The following is a 22428-nucleotide window of genomic DNA, read 5'->3' as shown; positions in this document are numbered from 1 at the left end:
TGTGCTTAAACTGTTCTCAAAAAGTGTTGCGGAGGATGAGAACATCAGGCATGGACACATCAATTTCCTAATTTTTCTTCATTATACATGAATATTCAGTAAATATTTTTTCTGTCATCTAAAGTAGTCTAGCAAAACATCCATTTATTTTTTTTCTTAATATTTTTGTGTTAATTTGATTAAATTACAACATAACGCAAATTCAAACACAGCCGGACACATTGCGGTAATGAGAATTTCAGCAGAAAATGAGATAAAATTTCCAATTATAAATTCTTATGTTGAAATCACACATTGTGCAAGGTAGAACACAGTATTGTGTTAATTCTGATGCTTTTTAATGTTACTATATTACACATTTTAAAGCTAAAATCATTAGTGATGTGGTGTTTCAATGGTTTCGGTAGAATCACCCACTTCATGTTTCTCTGGATTTGTGTGATTGTGTTCGCAGGCCGTGCGCACTCTTGAACGGGACGATCTTTGCGAGACGTTCAGTCTTTGGCAGATGAAGTTGGTTCTTGAAGTTTGTGAAAGCAGAGTTTTGCAGCAGAGACTCCGAGAGGCACCCGGTCGCGGCCTCCTGCTCACTTCAGAGTTTCTGCCCGTCATGAAGAGCGCAGCAGATCGAACCCTGGATCGCTGGCTCTGTGGTGAGAAACATCTAATGCATGATTTCAATATGCTGATGTATTAAGTATGTGTACATGTTAAACTGTGTTTTATATATCCATCTTTTTACACATAGATAACAGTGGGGTACTGCAGGCGTACTTGAAAGGGCAGCCAATAAACAATGATAGTGATGTCAACATGCTCGCCTGCTTTTTGGTCTACCATTCCATTCCCAGCCTTAGGAAAATTATGGCCTCTGATCTTGAAGGTACACACAAGCTCAAGCACTAGCTGTATAACTATAGGTCTCTCTCAGTAGTCTGGCTCCTCATGTTGTCATCTAAATAATCATGAAAATTCTGTCCTCGTCTTTACCCCAAAAGCTTTAATAGGCCATCCACACAGAAACGCATTAAGATTTTGTATCGTATCTGTGGGTCCCAGAGTGAATAAATCTGAACAAGGCACTCTTGCGGTTTCTTGTGTACTGCCAATCCGTATATCCGATTGTTTATGATGAAATAGAACAGTTTTGACTGAAATTTGGACATATGATGCTGGCCCGAGAATCCTCAGGTGTTTCTTGTATCACCTCCCACCTCTACAATGGCTGTATAGGTGCACAAGAACAATCCTTTCTAAAATGCATTAAACTTTCGTTTACAAAGACGTGAAACTCACCGAGTGATCAGGGGTGTTCACCGATACGCCCACACAAAAATCGCCGCAAAACACGCACTCCAACAGGTTTTATCGTAGTTTTGTCCAACTCCATTGACTTGTATTAGATGTGCTGTGAGGTACGGTATTACTCCGCGCCGGGAACGTTGTTTGTATTCTTGCAATTGGCAAAGGTGGATTATCACCACCAACTGGGCTGGAGTGTCTATTATTCAAGCTCTTAGCGGAAGAATATACGGGTGTGAGGCGTTTGGAAAAATAGGTCCACAAGTTTTCAACGAATGCTAAAACACCTGTTGGAAAGCATCTTTTGCAGCGATTTTTGTGTGAGCATATCAGTGAACACCCCTGACCACTCGGTGAGTTTCACGTCTTTGTAAACTAAAGTTTAATGCATTTTGGGAGGGATTGTTCCGGTGCACCTGTGGACCCATTGTAGAGGTGGGAGGTGAAACAACAGACACCCGAGGATTCTCGGACCAGCCGCATGTGTCGAGATTTCAGTCAAAACCGTTCTATTTCACCGTGAACAGTCTGAAAACAGGGCTTTGAGTGTAAAATACAGAACTTGTCCATGTTTAGCATATGAGGAAACGACTATTAAACAGTGTTAATAAGTCAGAATGCATGAAATACCATTGAACCACCCACCAATTGGGGGTGCCAAATTGCCCCCTAACATGCCAGTTCTCGCCATGAATATAGCCATAAACGCTGTATTGGCGTGAGCCATTAAAAAAAAAGAAAGAAAGAGGCCATCTGACTTGTAATGCAATCCGATCATAGTTCGGCCTTGTTTCCGATCTACTAATCTTTTCTTTCTCATGTGTGTCCAGGATGTTCCTGTTTTCCAGAGTTGCTCCTCAAAAGCAGTCAGTTGGGCGTTCCTGTCCGTGCTCTGCTGCGCTTGAGTCCACTTCTTCTGCAGAATCACATTTCTTGAGTTCTTATCTTGTAAAAACTTCTGAAATCTGAACAAACCACCGACTAACAGAAACCTTCTGTAGCCTCAACACTTTGTGTCGACTTTTAACATGTATGTATTATGTGGAAATGATATAATTCAGTGTCTTTTGAAGAGCCAATGTCAATGTGAGTATGCACAGATGCTCTTTGGAAGCATAGCTAGTCATCTGTTTTCAAATGTAAATAGTCTGTATCTATATTTGTACTTATGAGGCAATAAATATAACTTGAAGGAATGTTTTGATAAAATATGCACGGATTTGTACTAAACATAACTTCATGTCTGGTTTTGTCAGAGGTGTCTAGTATTGTTTTGCTACAACAGACATAAATGACAGCTTTAAAGAGCACCAATTATCCGATTTATAAATTTCCTTTGGTGTGTAGGTGTATTAGTACATGTAAAGATATGCAAAAGGTACAAAGCCCAAAGTAAACGATGACGCGAATATTGTCTCCAACGTAAATCTCTTTTCTTGGACTACAACAAACACACGGATTGTAGGCAACAGTTTACTTCCTCAGATCGGTGACGTAGACAAGACCGACATTATCATATTCCTCCTGCTTTGGACTCAGCCTGCAAGTTAATTCCTGTTAGCATTGCATTGTGCGCGAATCTTACGAACATGGTAAGGAGCGTCACATTTCCATCTCACATCAGAGGTATTCAGGCCAATCACAACCAATCAGGGACACAGAGCTTTTCAAATCGATGAGCTTTGTACAAAATCCGTCTGTTTCAGGAATATAGGGAAATCTGGAGTATGATTGCCGGGTCTGGCAGTACCACTTTTAGCATAGCTTAGCATAATTCATTGAATCTGATTAGACCATTAGCATCACGCTCAAAAATAACCAAAGAGTTTCAATATTTTTGCTATTTAAAACTTGACTCTTCTGTAGTTGCATCGTGTACTGAGACGGACAGAAGGTTGAAGGTTGTGATTTTCTATGCAGATGTGGCTGGGAACTGTGCTCTCATTCTGGCATAATAATCAAGGACTTTGCTGCTGTAACATGGCTGCAGGAGGCGCAATGATATTACGCAGTGCCTGAAAATAGTCCTCTGCTATTGAAAGTTCAATTCAATTCAATTTTATTTATATAGCGCTTTTCACAATTGGTGATTGTTTCAAAGCAGCTTTACATTCATAGAAGCAGTGGAAAGCACAGAAAAACGACAGATAGCACAACATAATACACGATAGCACAAGCAGCTAAATTTGATGCGGCTATGAATCAACATTATAAGCGTGCGTATTGCTAATGTAACGTAAAGAAGAGGGTGCTAAGTTAAGCCCAAGACGGCTGCCTCCCCGGGTTGAAAAACCCCCTAGGAGAAAAAAAACCCCAGGCTCAGCCGGGGAAGTAAAAAAAAGTCATAGGAGGGAAAAACCCTTGGGAGGTACATTTATATATACATTGAAACGATTAAGGAGATTAGGCGGAGGTTAAGCGGGTTCTGCCGGTGGTCGTTGGTCATGCATCAGCTGGGCATCACGTTGAAGGTCTGCCGGTGGGTCAGAGGTGTGCCGACTTTCAAATTTTCCGGAACTGGGTCTGTTTGTCTCATTGTCCTCGGAGAGAAGGACGAGACATAAAGAAAGAAAAACAAAACCCAATTAGCGTAGGGGCCATTCATATGTATACACATGTACATATACACAAACATATATCCATATATATCCATATATATCCACAGATATCCATATATACATATATATATACACATACACACACACATATATATATATATATATATATATATATATATATATATACATATATACATATACATACACATACATACATACACATACATACACATACATGTGCATATACGTATTGAAGATACAACGTCATCCTAGTGAAAGACTCTGCACAGTTTGGTTTAGGGAGAACGAGAAAAATGCACGGGACGGCAAATGTTTTGGAAATGGGTGCAGTGACACCCTTTTAAGGACTGAAGTCCCGCCCCCGACTAGTGGGCTTAACACCACAAATCTATACCCATCGTGCTTTATTGAAATCCGGACGAGCAAGGGAGTAAAGGGGAGACGGGGACGTGACTGCGCCAGCCATCTCCCTGATGCCTGTCTGGGCTTCACAGTACTCCCCTACTCGACTCAGAAACCTCAGGAGAAGGGCCGAGCAAGTGGTAACATAATTCCATACATAACTTTCAATCACTCCTCTGCGCTTGGCAATTAATGGCCCGATTCGGGGATTTATTGGTGTAGTTTTGAAGTTTTGGCCTTGTATTGTGGTTTGTATGTGCACAGAGTAGCGTTTCTTTTCCTTGTATGTAGCCTTTTCTATTTTATACGTGACATTTGTTTTTAAAAGTTTATGCCCGGCTCATGGTTTGCTGCACATATGTAAACGAGTAAGGAGAGATTAAACATTTTTCTTAAGAATATTAATAGCATTTACCATGCTTTAAAGTGTTGATGAAAATGAGGATTTAGTTTATTTATTTATTAGGTTGTTCAAGCTATCTATTGTGAGATGAGTACCATTAATAAAAACAATTATGTGAATGCCTTGTTAAAGAGAAAAGTTTTAAGTCTAGATTTAAAGGTATCTATTGTGTCTGATTTTCGGACAACGGTTGGCAAATCATTCCAGAGCTTAGGGGCTAAGTAGGAAAAGGATCTTCCACCTTTAGACACTTTTGATATTTTAGGGATAACTAAGAGACCAGAATTTTGCGAACGCAGTGCACGTGATGGATTGTATTCTGATAGTAATTCTCTAAGATATGAGGGTGCTAGGCCATTTAAGGCTTTGTAGGTGATAAGTGATATTTTAAATTGTATGCGATAATTAACTGGTAGCCAGTGTAAAGATGCCAGAATTGGACTTATGTGGTCATACTTCTTAGATCGAGTAAGCAGTCTTGCAGAAGCGTTTTGAACTAGCTGCAGCTTGTTTACCTGATTTGCATGGCATCCCCCAAGTAGCGAGTTACAATAGTCTATTCTAGAGGTCATAAAAGCATGGATAAGCTTCTCGGCGTCAGATGTAGACAGCATGTGGCGAATTTTTGAGATATTTCTAAGATGGAAGAATGCTGTGCGGCAGACGTTGCCGATATGACTATCGAAGGATAAGTTGCTGTCGAACATCACACCTAAGTTCCTAACCGAGGAAGATGGCACCACAGTGCAGCCATCTATGTGCAACTTGTAATCTGACATATTATGTTTGTAGCGATTCGGTTCAATAATAAGCATCTCTGTCTTATTGGAGTTGAGCTTAAGAAAGTTATGTGCCATCCAGTCACTAACATCGCTAATGCAGTCTGTTAGCTTAGAAAACGTGTGGGTTTCACTGGGATGTGAGGAGATATAAAGCTGGGTATCATCCGCATAGCAGTGAAAACTTATGTTATGTTTCCTGATAATTTCTCCTAGTCCTAGGGGTAACATATATAACGAGAACAGGATAGGACCTAAAACTGATCCCTGCGGTACACCATATTTGACCAGGGAGTGATATGACTCTTCCTCATTTACATAAACAAAGTGATAGCGATTGGTTAGATACGACCTAAACCAGGCTAACGCCTGACCACTGATACCAACATAGTTTTCTAGTCTATTGAGTAAGATTGTGTGATCTATTGTGTCAAAGGCTGCGCTAAGGTCTAGTAATATAAGGATTGAGATTTCACCACGATCGGATGTTAACATGAGGTCATTTGTAACTCTAAGCAGCGCTGTCTCTGTGCTATGGTGGGGCCTGAATCCTGATTGGAACTTTTCATACGTACTATTATTTGTCAAGAATGTGCATAACTGGCTTGCCACTACCTTTTCTAATATTTTCGAAAGAAAATGGAGATTTGAGATTGGTCTAAAGTTATTAAGCTCTCCCTGATCAAGCTGTGGTTTTTTAATCAGCGGTTTAATAACTGCTAGCTTGAAAGCTGTTGGAACGTATCCTATTTCTAGCGATGAGTTAAAGATTTGTAGTACCGGGGTTGACACTACAGGGAATACCTCTTTAAGTAGTTTTGTGGGAACGGGGTCTAATATACAGGACGATGATTTGGATGATGTGACTAGTTTAGAGAGCTCATCTATTGTAGTAGGTTTAAATGAATCAAGATGTTCGTATGGTAATCTAGTGTTTAGTGAACTAATGGGTAGAGTGATGGCTGCTTGGGTAGTTACGATGTTTTCCCTAATAGTCGTAATTTTGTTAGAAAAGAAGTTCATGAAATCGTTACTATTGTGTTGAAGTTTACTATTGGTTTCTGTTTGTTCTTTGTTTCTTGTCAGTTTTGCGACTGTGCTAAAGAGGAAGCGAGGGTTGTTATGATTTTCTTTAATAAGCGTACTGAGATAGGTTGATCTGGCCGTTTTTATAGCCTGTCTGTAGTGTTTAACACTCTCTTTCCGTGCTGCACGCCATACCTCTAACTTTGTGCTTCTATAATTTCTTTCCATTTTTCTAGCTGCCTTTTTAAGAGCAACGGTGTGATGGTCATACCATGGAGCTGGCGGTTTTTCTTTGATTTTCTTTTTTCGAATGGGAGCAACGGCATCCAGTGTGTTATAACAGACATTGTTCAGGTTTTCTATTACAGTATCTAGATCGTCACAGTTATCTGCTACATGTTTCATTTGGGACAGGTCTGGAATAGTGCTAATAAAGCTATCTTTAGTGGTGGAAATTATTGTTCTGGCTAGTCGGTAGCATGTTGTGGATTGAGTGATCCTATCTAGAAGTACAGTGTATGACACAAGGTAATGGTCAGAAACTGCATCACTCTGAGGTGATATTTCGATGTCATTAAAATTGAGTCCGAGTGACAGAATTAAGTCTAATGTGTGCTTACGAGTATGCGTGGGCCCTGACACGTTTTGTTTAATACCGAGAGAATTTAGAACATCCATAAACGCACGTCCTAATGCATCTTTTGAGTTATCCACATGAATATTAAAATCACCAACGATAAGAGCTTTATCTACAGTGACTACCAGTGTTGGGGGTAACGCATTACAAGTAACTTGAGTTACGTAATAATATTACTTTTCAGAAGTAACGAGTAAAGTAACGCATTACTTTTTAAATGTACACATTAATATTTGAGTTACTTTTTCAAAAAAGTAACTCAAGTTACTTTTTTAGTTTAATTAATTTGATTAAAAAATATGTACTGAAATAAACTAAACGTATGCACTCTCTGTGCCTGTGTGGAAACAGTTTGAGTCAGAAACTGAGATGGCAAGCCGGAGCTAAACATTTTTGTGATGAAATATGAAATTTCTGAATGCAGAACTTTTCAGTCATAAAAACACCTGCAAGGCCTGAAAGAGATCAAGCTTTAGCCACGAAAAAGTAACGCAAAAGTAACTAAAAGTAACGTAAGCATTACTTTCCATGAAAAGTAACTAAGTAACGTAATTAGTTACTTTTTTGGGGAGTAACTTAATATTGTAATGCATTCCTTTTAAAAGTAACTTTCCCCAACACTGGTGACTACAAGCTCAGACAGGAAATTTGCTATTTCTTTAAGGAAATCTGCATGGTGGCCCGGAGGTCTATAGATTGTAGCTAAGACAAAAGAAAGCTGTTTGTTGTTACGATCAGTTATTTCCATATTTAATAACATTAGTTCAAATGAATTAAATTTTAGTTCAGATTTTTGGTTAACTTTAAAAATGTTGTTGTATATTGTAGCTACACCGCCCCCTCTCCCCTTTAATCGAGGTTCGTGTTTATAATAATAGTCTTGTGGGGTGGATTCGTTTAAACTAATGTAGTCGTCTGCTTTAAGCCAGGTTTCTGTTAAACAGAGTGCATCTAAGTTTTGGTCATTAATTATTTCATTAACAATAGGTTCTTTATTGGTAAGCGATCTAATGTTAAGAAGGCCGAATTTTAACATTTGAGGTTCATCTGGTAATGTATTGTTTTCTAATTTTATGTTAATCAAATTTGTACGTGATGTGGCAAGCGGTGCTCTGTATTTGCTTGTTCGGGGAACAGATACAGTTGAAATGTGTTGAGTTTCTGGTGAGATCGACTCGAAGTGCTGGGATATATGTGATCTTGACATATCATGCCATCTGACAGACGGACGGTTAAGCTGATCCGTCTTTTTTCTGACCTGGGCCCTGGATAGTCAGACTATATCAGAATTAAGAATTAAGTTACCAAGGGGACTATATTTTCAGGAGCTGCATAATATCATTGCGCCTCCTGCAGCCATGTTACAAAGTCCTTGATTATTATGCCAGAATGAGGGTATAGTTCCTAGCCATATCAGCCTAGAAAATCCCAACTTTTAATTTTCCATCGGCCTTAGTACATGATGTAACTACAGAAGAGTCAAGTTTTAAATAGGAAAATTATTGAAACTCTTTGGTCATTTTTGAGCGCGATGCTTATGGTCTAATCAGATTCAATGGATTGTGCTAAGCTATGCTAAAAGTGCTAGCGCCAGACACGGAGATCAGCTGAATGGATTCCAAAACGATAAAAATCAAATGTTTAACTTTAGGAGAGCTGGAAAAAGAGCATATTTTCAAAAAAAAGTGGAGTTTCCCTTTAAGTGATCATCCATTTGCGCTTAACTGAAGGAGCAATGACATAGAGACCCAGGGGCTCTTTTGACTTAAAGCCAGGGTAAAACCCTTGCAACATTTCAAAACCACATCAGGTTTTGCATGGGCATCACTCAGGTTTTATCTAAATGTCCAGCTTGCACATTTTTCTATTCCCCTCCTTTTCTTTATTTGCTGTACTGTAGCAAAACAAGTATCACAAGAGCATTCCTCTATAAATGAAAACCATCCTACTGCCAGGAACACATCGCCAAACACACCCTCTTACATACCACGCTATTTGAATAGCCACGTTGCTGTTTCAAAATAGTTCAGGCCCCTCTGTGCTTTGAATACTGCTTTCTTTTCCCATCTAGCTATTTTACTAAATTTAACCACACTGAAGTGAAAGTTCTGTGAAATGAGAAAATGTGAAGTGATATAAACTTTGCAGATGTTGAAGCAATGAGGATATGTGACATGTTTGAAGGTTAATATCATTGAATTTCCCTAAAATGGATAGTTCACACAGAAATGAAATCTCCATCATCTAATCGCCCTCGTGTTAGTCATAACAACCAGTAGGTTTTTCTCTTTTCACTGAAATGACATTAGGTGGAATTGGACAAATCGACTCTGTGTTAAATCAAATAAATTAATGTTATTAGTTTCCCTGTAACTGAATAGGTTTCTATGTGGAGCAGATATCACATGAATACAACTTTAACCAGATTCCAGTTGTTTCTTAATTGGTGCTTTTACTAAAAGTGTTGTTCATTCAAAGTCCATTTATACACTATGTACTAATTTATGTGTTTTTGACAGTATGGTAAAGCGTAACTGGGCATTAGTGCTGTGTTCACGCCACCTCCATCAAAAATGAGAATGGTGTTTACCGAATGCTTTATCAGATACTTTCGCTTTATATCTGCTTAAATGGATAGTTCACCCAAAAATGAAAATTCTGTCATTTACTCACTCTCTGTATACATTTCTTTGTTCTTATGACCACAAAGGAAGATATTTTGAGAAATGCTCGTAATCAAACCGTAATCAAGCCCCATTCACTTCAATTTCTCATTAAAGCAATTATCTAATCAACCGATCACATGGCAGTTGCTTCAATGCATTTAGGGGCGTGGTCCTGGTCAAGACAATCTCGTGAACTCCAAACTGAATGTCAGAATGAGAAAGAAAGGTGATTTAAGCTATTTTGAGCGTGGCATGATTGTTGGTGCCAGACGGGCCGCTCTGAGTATTTCACAATCTGCTCAGTTACTGGAATTTTCACGCACAACCATTTCTAGGGTTTACAAAGAATGGTATGAAAAGTGAAAAACATCCAGTATGCGGCAGTCCTGTGGGCGAAAATGCCTTGTTGATGCTAGAGGTCAGAGGAGAATGGCCCGACTGATTCAAGCTGATAAAAGAGCAACTTTGACTGAAATAACCACTCGTTACAACCGAGGTATGCAGCAAAGCATTTGTGAAGCCACAACACGCACAACCTTGAGGTGGATGGGCTACAACAGCAAAAGACCCCACGGGTACCATTCATCTCCACTACAAATAGGAAAAAGAGGCTACTATTTGCATGAGCCCACCAAAATTAGGCAGTTAAAGTTAAATGTTGCCTGGTCTGATGAGTCTCGATTTCTGTTAAGACATTCAGGTGGTAGAGTCAGAATTTGGCGTAAACAGAATGAGAACATGGATCCATCATGCCTTCTTACCACTGTGCAGGCTGGTGGTGGTGGTGTAATGGTGTGGGGGATGTTTTCTTGGCACACTTTAGGCCCCTTAGTGCCAATTGGGCATCGTTTAAATGCCACGGTCTACCTGAGCAATGTTTCTGACCATGTCCATCCCTTTATGACCACCATGTACCCATCCTCTGATGCCTACTTCCAGCAGAATAATGCACCATGTCACAAAGCTTGAATCATTTGGTTTCTTGAACATGACAATGAGTTCACTGTACTAAAATGGCCCCCACAGTCCCCAGATCTCCACACATTAGAGCATCTTTGGGATGTGGTGGAACGGGAGCTTCGTGCCCTGGATGTGCATCCCACAAATCTCCATCAACTGCAAGATGCTATCCTATAAATATGGGCCAACATTTCTAAAGAATGCTTTCAACACCTTGTTGAGTCAATGCCAAGGAAGTTCTGAAGGCGAAAGGGTGTCCAACACAGTATTAGTATGGTGTTCCTAATAATCCTTTAGGTGAGTGTACATAAGAGTAACCCCTAGTAAATAAGAATAAAAAATAAATAGAATACAATAAACATATTATTATGATATATATTAGAATATTGAAAAAATGTTGAGCTTTTTACTTTTTTCAGAAAGGACAACGAAGAGTGACTGGACACTTCTCTTTTTTTTTTTTTTAAAGAAGCAGAGAATTTTTTTTGCACTTAGAGGGTTTTGCAGCGAAAGACAAAATGTCCAATGTGTTAAATCCTAATGAAATATCTAAAATGGAATTTGTGAAAATAAGGCATTTCAATTACTGACTATTAACCGTTTCATTGCCATTAAAGTAAAATTATTAAACCTAAACATAAGCCTAATAAAAAATGCTCATTTACAAGAAAACATAGAGGCACTTTAAAATGTGAACTCTTGAAATGTAAACCTGTTTAAAAGTGAGAGGAACTCAGACACATTCACAAAACTAAAAAGCTCAAGCATTGTTTTTTGTAGATGTCACTGGGTTTATTATTTTAATGCAATGTTTACTGTAGGTATGTCTGTATTTGATGTTTGATCATATCAAACTGTGTGTGTGTGTGTGGCATGTGCTCAAAAGCATTATTTTAGTTCGTTTCCCTTTAGATTTTGTTAAATCATCACATCCACAGTTAACCATCACCCCGGATTCCGGTAACCACTGAAAGGCCAAGTATAAAGACAAAAAACTGCCCTGGAATAACCTCTGCTCACGTGTCTGGACATTCCTGTCTGCTGATGCTTCTGATTACTGAACCTAAACCAGCATGAGAACTCATGGTTTGAAAGATTAGTTTTATGGCAAAAATTGCACACTTCTCTTTAAACGTGTCACGTTTTCCTGAAAAGTTTTGGGTTCGTTTTTAACTGTTGCTCATTATAGCTTGGCTATTCAGGAAGGAAAGCGAATTAAGATTTCAGATATGGGATGTTTGGAATGTGAACAATGATGTTGTGCAACTTTGAGGAAAAGGGGCGGGGTGGTGTTTTCCCACACGTCTGGCTTCATATAGTTTTAAATTCGACATATTTATATATTAGCCTTGAGCTTTGCTGTCGAGTCTTCTCTGATGCAATCAAACGTGCTCTGTTTAGACACGATCAGACATCCCCCCCGATCTACAGACCCACGTCTATATTTGGCATGATTAGTCAAAACATAACTTCTTTCAAGGACTTCTGCTGTGAAATCACAATGCACTGATATTCAGAGTTTCAGTGTGTAGAATATATGATAGAATATATTGACTGTATATGTTTGAATTTAAGTGTTTGCATGACTTGGCAAGTCTGATGCTTTTAGTTCCTCATCTATGACCTTCACTTTGAATGACAAGCATTTAAAACATGCAGGAACAGGCCTTATTTGGAAAATCACACTTTGAAGTTCCATTCACACCCAAATTCTTTTAAATCTTTTTTTTTATCACAATCCTGGCCATTAAACGAACTTTTTATTGTAAGATTTTAGATTCAAATGCATATGAAAAAGTATTTATTTTAAGATGCCCATAATGGTCATGTTTTGCATTTTATTGCAAATAACTTGTTGTAATTATTTAAAATACTTTTCAAGAAAATGTTTTAGATTGACATTTGTAAAAATGCTGTACTCAATGTTTGACCCATCTACCAATGCTGTGTGCATTTCCTCTTTACTTTCAAATTTGTTTACATTTGAAAATCTTAGCTTATTTGCCAGGACACTTAACTTGAACCACAACTTTGGCACACATCACAATAAGCACGTTGAGTTCAATGCACCATGGAGTTATTAAAGAGATTATTTTACTTGGGAAACTGAAGTCACTGCTGTCAAGGCGTTGACTGAGACTATTCATTCACAAGCTCTACAGTACAGAGCGCGTTTGAATCGTTGCGGCGAGCTCTGTGTGTCGGATGAGGGGGCGTCACCAACCAACTGAGCTTAAGGGAAAGTCTGTATGCGGACCTGTGACTCCACATGAATGAGTCAAGTGAAGAACATACATGAGAGCACTATTGCAAAGAGATTAAGAAGAGGAAGAAGTGGGCATTTTGAACACACTCAGTGGAACTTGCTTGTGCGCATTTGCGCAAACTCTCCAAAGTCACTTGGTAACTTGCGCAGATGCGCAGCTCCAGTCTTTGGGTAAGTCACACTAAACTCACTAACGCACAGACTATCAACATTAAGTAGGTTATTTTTTAAAAAACAGGAATGTTTTGAGTTCTACATATGCTTGCGTTCATACTTTTTTTTCATTTTTGAAACTCTTCCTGTTGAATGCACCCTTATCTGCTCTGTCGTATAGAAATGAGTCAAAATTTGAACGGACACTAGTGTGTTCCTCCAATCACCGAAGACCCACCATTGCATCTATATGCTATAACTATGAATATTCATGATGCATTGCATTACACTGTCATTTAGTGACAACTTAAAGAGATGCGTGAGACAAACGAGAGAATGAGTTATTCGGGTCATTTTATTCTTATTGAGCGCTCGATGAAGATAAGAGGAAGCCTGCGGTGGAAGCATGAGATAGTGTTTCTCACTTCCTGTTCCTCTTCAGAAAAGACACTTAATTGGAATATGTGTACGGCAACCACACGCGCGTGCTCGCGCGCGCCACATGGAGTAGAGCAGCGTGTGCGCGAACGCTTCCCAAGAGACCCGTTTCAACTTTCATGTAAAAAGAAAGTTTGTTATCCAGCTGCGTGGCGTTTGACCCGTTATGAGAAGCCCGTTCTGTGGTTAGTTAGTGTGTCGAGTCACGTACTTACTAGCTCCGTGCAACTACGTCACGGCGAGGGGGGCGTGATCCGCGACTTGTCAACGCAACATCTGCGCGTTTGTATCTGGGTAGAAAAGCGCGCGCGAATGGGTGTGTGCACTGCCAAAACTCGATGAGCTGCATTTGTAGATGGCACATTATGGTTGATGATGTCCAGTAAATATTGTGCGTAAGGCGCGTGTTTGTTTTTAAAAAACAGTTAAACGGAGCGTAACAACACGAGTTTAGTTTAGTCAAGCGTATAATGAAATAAGAATATTAACAAAATTAAAACGAAAACGAAACTGCAATGTTTGACCGTTTCCATCTCGACACGCTGAAAACGCGACGCTAGTGACGCAAAAAAGCATGACGCGACGCCACGACCACTCACGGTGTGCGTTGTATGTTAAACACAGGGCAGACATAAGATCGACCCTTAAAGGGATAGTTCACCCAAAAATGTAAATCCTGTCTTCATTTAGTCACTCTCACGTTGTTACAAACCTGTATAATTTTTTTTTATGAACACAAAGGAAGATATTTTAGGAATGTTTGTAACCAATGAGCCTCATTCACTTCCATAGTATCCTTTTATTTTACCATAGTGAATGGAGCTCAAATAAATGTATACAGGTTTTTAACAACATGAGAGTGAATAAATAATGACAGAATTTTCATTTTTTGGGTGAACTATCCCTTTAAGAAAATCAGTGTAGTTTTATTATAGTAAAACTGTTGCTTTTTTGCAAATGTATTACCATTTGTATTAGTTTTATTACAAATAGGCCTATCGTGGTTAAATTATAGGTAGTGAGACCATTGTAGATTTGTGGTTAGTATGGTTTCATAACAAATATTCTAGTTAAACTATTTTATGTAGTAAAACCATCATTTAGTATGGTATTAGCATCCAGTTCTGCGCCTGTGCGTTTTGTAAGGGAGTTCTTATGAGTTTCAGTGTTTTTGTTATGTTGCTTATTTAAATCTCTAAACTAAAGAAAGTCTTGTATATTAGTTTATAAGTTAACATTTGTACACTGTCATTTTACACTGCCCCCACATCTACTTTTAGTTAGGCAACTTTGGTTTCCAGTAAAACCTGTTATGGTGGCCGTAGAGAGACGGAAGTGGTGACAGAAACTTACATTCATAAAAAGTGTCGGTGTGTCTATTGTTCTGCTTCAGATGGGTTTGAAATGACTGTACTCCGATCTAAAACTGTTAGAAACAGTCTGGTAGTTGAAGGGATTTAGATCACACATCTTGTAATTCAAACTCTCGTGCGATTCATTTTGGCTCCAAGTTTGACTATGTGAGAGGGAAACCTCAAAATCACCCGGTCTGATTTTTCTTTCTGATTTGTTAGGCACGAGAAAGAAAACAAAATTTGAGAAACATACATAGCAAATGATGAATATCTGATGAGGAATGGGTGATTAAAATAAAAGATATGTGGCTCTTGTGCTCTTACCGCGATGAACTCTGCATAAGGGCCTCGTGTTCCTCCTCTTAGCTTTTTGCGCCATCTGGTGGACATTTTACTACACTTCATTTCAGGTTAACATATAGTTTATCTGTAAATACATTCTGGTCTTCTGCAGTATTAAAAAAGTAAAAATACAAAAGCATTACTTTAAGCTTTATATATTACACTCTGTTTTACTTGCAATGTACAATAATGTTAATTTAAAATATATAAAAAAGTTATTATATGTCTTATTATGGCAATATACTATTTTAAGACGTTACTTCAGTTTGCAGTGTTTTACATTTAGACATTTAGCAGACGCCTTAATCCAAAGCGACTTCCAAAGATTTGGAAACAATAGGGAGGCAATAATACAAGAAGTACATATACCAAGTTTAACAAGTTTTTCCTATTCCAAAGCAATATCTAGGTGGTGGTAAAGAACCCTTTTTATCCAGCCACATCATTTTAATACAATTTATTTTTTGTTAGAATTAGTGTTTATTATGTTAATACACAATCAAAACAGTGTACTATTTTATGTCTGATGGTCATGGTCAGCAATAAAAGGAAATCAAATTAAGGCTTCTGCACTGTGACGATTTATCTCTGGTCCACAAGGTGGCGGTATTTACAACATTACTCTCATTCGATAGCAGGCTTTAACCCAGCTGACCTCTTTCAGCTAACTGTTGTTATTAGGTTCTCATTTATGTATAATGGATATACATTTTTCTCTCCCAGGTCTTTTATTATGCAACCAACCGTCCCCTTGTGTCTTTGCCACACGAGTAAAAATTGGATACAAAATATTTATTGTTTATATTTTTGCGGTAGTTAGGCCTATTTTGTTTATGTCATCATGAGAAAATAGAGCGGAGTGATACATATCATACATTAAACAAGTAGCGGTCGATACCGCGCAGTAATATCCGGGTAAGCAGTGCGTTGTCACTTTTAGCGGCGGAATTTGCCTGATTTAAGTATTCCAGATAGCTCTGTAATAACTTTATATACTAGTCTCTTGGATTTTGATTCACATTCGAATAAAAGTGAAACTTTGTTTTATGCGTAAACGTCCTCAACACAAGACACCAAACCTTCTTTGAGTCTATAGAAATGTTTGCTGTAACACGTGCAGGATTAAATGTAGCGGTCACATGAGCCTTCTCAAATAATTATTGAGCGTCCTTAGAGGTCTTTTGTGTTTGATGGGATACACTGCAGTATCCGAGTCCCTAAGGAGTGTGTAATAGGAGAGTATTGATCAGATGGTTTGTGAGGGTCCGATCACATCCAGTGAGAATGAATATAGAGTGCGTTCTCACACACAGAGAGAGACGCAGGTGCGCGCGTGACACGGTCGGCATGTCTTAACTGATGCGTATTGATTGATGCATTCACTGACTTAAAGTTAGTTCTAGGCGTTTGTGCGTGCCGTGCAAACGTTGTAGGCAATGCATTTGTGTACATAAAGCATGTGGTGAACGAACAGTAAAATTCACTCTCATCCCTCCAGCCTGTTTTGTGATGCAAATCATGTTGAGTTTCTGTTTGATGTCATTGCTGCTGCTTGTTCAGTCCTGCTCAGTAGCCACCCCAGAATGTTCCAGTTTTACGTATTACGTTTTAAATCAATTAACCAGCTAAATAAAGTTAGCACGGATTAGTATTTTAACTAATAATAATGGTGTGGCTTAAAGTGTGAAATGTCTGGAGAGCAAAAAATTGGGGATGCTGGCCTGGTGCTGCAGAAATGACATATTTTACTTTTTGGCTCATCTCTCTTACCTTACCATGCTTTCTTTATGCTATAAACAGAAACTGAGACGTTAATGTTTAAAGGAGACATATCATGAAAATCAGACTATAATTGGGTCCCCAGTGCTTCTATTAACCTAGAAAATGCTAAAAAAGATCAACCAAGTAACTTAGTTTTGGTAAACCATTCTATGCAAGCATGTCAAAAATAGGTCATTAAAATTTGGCTCCCCTTGTGAGGTCAGAAGGGGATCTCATTATAATAATTCCGCCCCTTAATCTGCACTATCCAACCACGGCACTGCCATTTAGTGCAAAGAGAGAGAAAAAATGACAGCACAATTGAGGCCCTGTTTATATTAGAGCATTTGCGTTTTAAAAAGTTACTAAACGAACTTGAAGCAAAAATAAATTTCAGCAAATGCAAACTTCAATCAAACATAGTAAGAGGTGAAGTATTGCTTTAGCCTACAGAAATGCTTATTGCATTAATTTTTTAAAGTGTGCGAGGTCCGTGCATGTACTCCGCTAGCAACACAGAAATAGCTAAAAGCGCAAGCGGCTAAACGAGCATTAAATATTAATGATGTTGAGTTTATTGTTTTTATTAATTAATATTCACAAAACTTATCAAGAAAACGTTGATTAAAATTAAGAGACAAATTATCTGAAACGAAATTAATTTTAAAGTAGAAAACAAAACTTAAATTAAGCTCGAAAATAAGGTCTGACCCATTACTTCTCCCTTCATTGGCCTTTACAACGCCCTATATGGCGTTTAAAATTACAGTGTATCTTTCGTAATAAGCTAACTAAATTTAAACAAAACATAAACACATTACAACAATATTCAAACCCAACAATACTCAATCATAAATATAAAACAGACATTATCTATAAGGATACATGTTAAAACAATCCGATATAGCGTTTATAATAGCTGGTTGGTAGATGTTTACTATTTTTGGCAAAACCTACGTTGCAAACCTCCATTTACCTGAATAAAATACTTTTTACTTTGAAAATGATGCGCTGTCATGTTAACATCAGCTGTTCGTTAACATAAGACTCCGTCTACGTTCATTTACACTCAGAGCAACGTCTGAGTTCTCAAACTAAAACAGGGTCTGCAGCGTTTGCGAACAAATCCGTTTATGAGGGTCGAAAACGGTGATGTAGTGTAGATGAAAGGCGTAAACATAGAAAAAGTAGCGCGTTTTAAAGGATAAACGCATTAATGTAAACATAGCCTGAGTTTCAAGTTGAACAAACCACCATCATGGTGATAAGTGTTTGCATTTCATTAGCTCATTTGCATTTAAAAGCACACCCAAAAACGGCACATTTTGGGGAATTTCATGGGAATTTCTGGGAATTTCTATTGTGTGCATTAAGAGGGACCTGTTTCCTGGCTTTTTCTTTGTACTGTCACATGACGGTGACTTCTCTTCCGAGGGCAGTGGGTTCAAAATATGTGTGTCATGTTTGAGGTTTGTCATGTCAAAATATGTGTTCGGTGCGTCATGTGGACCTATATGCATCACGCGTCAAACACATATTTTGACATGACGAGCCACACACATGATGCCCTCGAAAAAGAAGTCACTGGCTGACCCTGGTGCTGACAGGCCATGAGAGTGAAATATTATCTTATATTTGCTGTCCAATGTCATTATTTTTAATGATTTATTTTAATGCTTGGTGATTTTCGCGAAATTAGACTTATGAGGTGTCATGAAACATTTTGATAACAAAAGTAAATGCTATCAAAATAAGAAGCATACAGTTACAAACATCTCTTCACGTACTATTATGCACATGATTGACATCATACAAACCAATTTTGTTGTTTTTTCCACATTTAAGGGAAAAATTATCATTACCGCAACATGTCCATGACTGGATTTGGGTTGTTTGACATGGAAATAATTATAATTAAAAAATCTTAAAAATTAAAAGCTTCAGTGCATGTTATACTATAAACATTTACAGTAAATAAACAAGTGGTATTTGGTGATCATTGGTAAATGTAGAGACAATAATAAGGAATATAAATGTGTCCAAGACCAATTTTCTCATTCTTCGCAACAATTTTCAATCATTGTTTAAGCTCTCAAGGAACTAACATTTTCAAATAAAAATTTGTTGGAAGGGACATAATTGACTGTGACACTAAAGATGGCAACCAGGTAAGCGGTTCTTATTTTTTTTCTCCAGATAAAAATTGAAATTTTGTTTGTCATAGTACCCAGACAACTTTTTAGTTCTCATTACCGAAACATGAGTTTGTAAATGCATATATTTAATGTAATATCATGTTGCGGTAATGATCATTTTGATAATGATAATCAAAAAAAGTAAATAATTCTATAGGAAATATTTTTTAAATCCTCTAAAAATAATGGTTATAGTAAGTTCAGACCTTAATCTTATATGTTCAAAAAAAATTTGATGCTGGACACCTTCAAAATCTGGATTTAGTGAGAATCACCCTTATGTATTTTTTATTATTTTTATCATTTGGTACCCTTTTTCATCTTTTTTTTGTACCCATTTTGGATCATTGGATGTTACAGGCTATAAAAATATTCAAAAAAATCTGAAAATTAGTACACTGAATTAGTAACAAAGTCTGTTACCAAGGTAGAATAACAGTGTTAACAGTAACAGGCAGTCATATACAGCAGTGGTTCTCAAACTTTTTCAGCGTGCGGCCCCCCTTGTGTACGGTGCATACCTTCGCGCCTCCCCCAAAGAAAATGTATGACAATTTTGTTCTAAAACATAACATTTGAATTAGACAAAACATATTAAAATATACAAAGTAGTGCTGTTGGTTAGTAGGCTTATTTTATTTTAGGTTTAATTACACAGAATTTATGAAAAATTAATGTATTTTATAAAATGTCATAAAACTTGGGCCCCCCTGGCACCATCTCGCGGCCCCCCTGAGAACCACTGATATACAGAGAATCTCTCTCTCTCTCTCTCTCTCTCTCTCTCTCTCTCTCTCTCTCTCTCTCTCTCTCTCTCTCTCTCTCTCTCAAATTATTGACTATATAGTGATTATATTATCACACATCTGCATTGCTGTCAGGAGAGATGACTTCTAATTTCTGACTGATGACATTTTATTCTGGGAAAAACGCCCACATGCACAGGAAAAGATCAGATGAGTTTACTTCATTCATATCTCTGATGAATTATTGAATGTAGTCGGTAGCATACAGCGTGAGGTGATGCATACGTGTACTGTAAAAGTTCATGTGACCCTAAATGACTCTGGTGTGTCATAGCAGTGTGTGATTGTATGAAACTGAAACAGAGGAGATCTTCTGGGGAGGGGGTGGATAAGAACCCACATGATAATGAGTCAGAAAGTACAGTATTCACTATTGCATATAGCCTGAAATGTGCATGTTCATATAGCAGCGCTTTATCAGTATTACGTTGCCTTTTCGTTTCAGCTGTCGATTACTTATATCAATATCTTGTTTTTGTGCGGGTTAAAATGTCGTTGTAATAAAAACTTTGAATGGTAACTTTATATGAAGTTAAATATGAAGTTAACATGCTTAATGACATTGTCAATTAATAAAGGGGAATAACAAATTTTAAAGGTTAAATATTCTTAGTAAATGTACCTGTTATTACTATGTAGTGCAAGCATACGGTATGGACCTAGTTGCAAATCTGTCTCTTTAAGTAAACTTATATGCTTATGTATAGGTACTGATGAATAGTATTTATGTATTTCCACTATAGTGTAGAGCTTGTCTGTGCAGTGCTTGCTGCAATGATGTTAAGTTTTGGGTGGTTGCCATGAGGCTGCAAGGCAGTTGCTAAGGCGTTCTGAATTGTTATTACGTAGCATCTTTCTGTGTGGCCCTTACAAAAATGAACCATGTTTTTTGTTGTAAAAGTGTAAAATTAGCAAAATCCTGCTGGAAAAACCAGCATACCAGCAAGACCAGCATATGTTGTGTTTTGGTGCTGGTATGCTGGTCACCAGCACCAAACCAGCATGGGTTGTTTTTCAGCCGGGCATGATATTTTGTGGTTACCAAGGTTTTACTACAGTAGGTTTTTTTAACTGTAGTAAAATCATAGTTAATTTCATAAAGCTTTCTGAGTGGTTGTTAGTACATTGCTTGGTGGTTGCTACGGCATTCTGAATGGTTGTTAGCATTTTCTGTGTGACTGCTACAGTGTTTTGAGTGGTTGTTAGTACGTTGCTAAGTGGTTGCTAGGTTTTTTTGAGTGATTGTTAATACATTTCTAGGTGGTTGCTATGGCGTTCTGAATGGTTGTTAGCATGTTTCTATGTAATTGCTTGCTAAGGTGCTTTGCGTGGTTATTAGTACATTGCAAAGTGGTTGCAAAGGCATTCTACATGGTTAGCATGTTCATGTGTGGTTGCTAAGGTGTTCTGAGTGGTTGTTAGTACGTTGCTAAGTGGTTGCTAGGTTTTTTTGAGTGGTTGTTAATACATTTCTAGGTGGTTGCTATGGCGTTCTGAATGGTTGTTAGCATGTTTCTATGTGATTGCTTGCTAAGGTGCTTTGCGTGGTTATTAGTACATTGCAAAGTGGTTGCCAGGTGGTTGCTAGGGTATTCTGAATGGTTGTTAGCATGATTCTGTGTGACTGCTAAGGTGTTATGAGTGGTTGTAAGTACGTTGCTCTTGCTCAGTGGTTGCTAGGGCTTTTTGAGTGGTGGTTAGTACATTTCTAGGTAGTTGCTAAGACGTTCTGAATAGTTGTTAGTATGTTTCTATGTGATTGTTTGCTAAGGTGTGTTGAGTGGTTATTAGTATGTTGCTAGGTGGTTGCTAAGGCATTTTAAGGGGGTGTTAGTAGTACATTGCTAAGTGATTGTGAAGGCATTCTAAATGATTATTAGCATGTTTCTGTGTGGTTGCTAAGGTGTTCTAAATGGTTGCTAGTACATTGCTAGATGGTTGCTAGGGTGTTTCGAGTGGTTATTAGTACGTTGCTATGTTGTTGCTAAGGTTTTTTGAGTGGCTGTTAGTACTTGCTAAGTAGTTGTTAAGGTTTTTTTTTAATGGCTGTTAGTACATTGCTAAGTTGTTGCTAAGGCGTTCTGAATGGCTGTTAGCATATTTCTGTGTGGTTGCTAAGGTGTTCTGAGTGGGTGTTAATATACATTGCTTGGTGGTTGCTACAGCATTCTGAATAGTTGTTAGCATTATTCTGTGTAACTGCTAATCTGTTTTGAGTGGTTGTTAGTATGTTGCTAAGTGGTTGCTAGGTTTTTTTGAGTGGTTGTTAATACATTTCTAGGTGGTTGCTTCGGCGTTCTGAATGGTTGTTAGCATGTTTCTATGTGCTTGCTTGCTAAGGTGCTTTGCGTGGTTATT

At 38.0% G+C, this 22428-nt stretch overlaps 1 protein-coding gene and 1 long non-coding RNA gene across 4 annotated transcripts in view; both read left to right on the top strand.

Moving 5' to 3' along the window:
- anapc1 (anaphase promoting complex subunit 1) overlaps positions 1 to 2537 on the top strand; it is a 74061-nt gene extending 71524 nt beyond the window's left edge. Inside the window, exons 46-48 of the mRNA XM_073873531.1 lie at positions 455 to 653; positions 749 to 883; positions 2133 to 2537. Coding sequence (XP_073729632.1) covers positions 455 to 653; positions 749 to 883; positions 2133 to 2239 — 441 coding nt within the window. The 3' untranslated portion in view covers positions 2240 to 2537. The remainder of the gene's footprint in view (positions 1 to 454; positions 654 to 748; positions 884 to 2132) is intronic.
- A 10219-nt stretch (positions 2538 to 12756) lies between these two features.
- The window catches only part of LOC129416126 (uncharacterized), a 64109-nt gene continuing 54437 nt past the window's right edge, over positions 12757 to 22428 (top strand). For all 3 annotated transcript variants that reach the window (XR_012372214.1, XR_012372213.1, XR_008635436.2), the window contains exon 1: positions 12757 to 13191. This is a non-coding gene — a long non-coding RNA (uncharacterized lncRNA). The remainder of the gene's footprint in view (positions 13192 to 22428) is intronic.

This window comes from Misgurnus anguillicaudatus, chromosome 11, assembly GCF_027580225.2.
Source record: "Misgurnus anguillicaudatus chromosome 11, ASM2758022v2, whole genome shotgun sequence".
Lineage (NCBI taxonomy): Eukaryota > Metazoa > Chordata > Actinopteri > Cypriniformes > Cobitidae > Misgurnus > Misgurnus anguillicaudatus.
The sequence above is the reverse complement of the archived record's forward strand: the minus strand, read 5'-3'. Positions and strand labels throughout refer to the sequence as shown.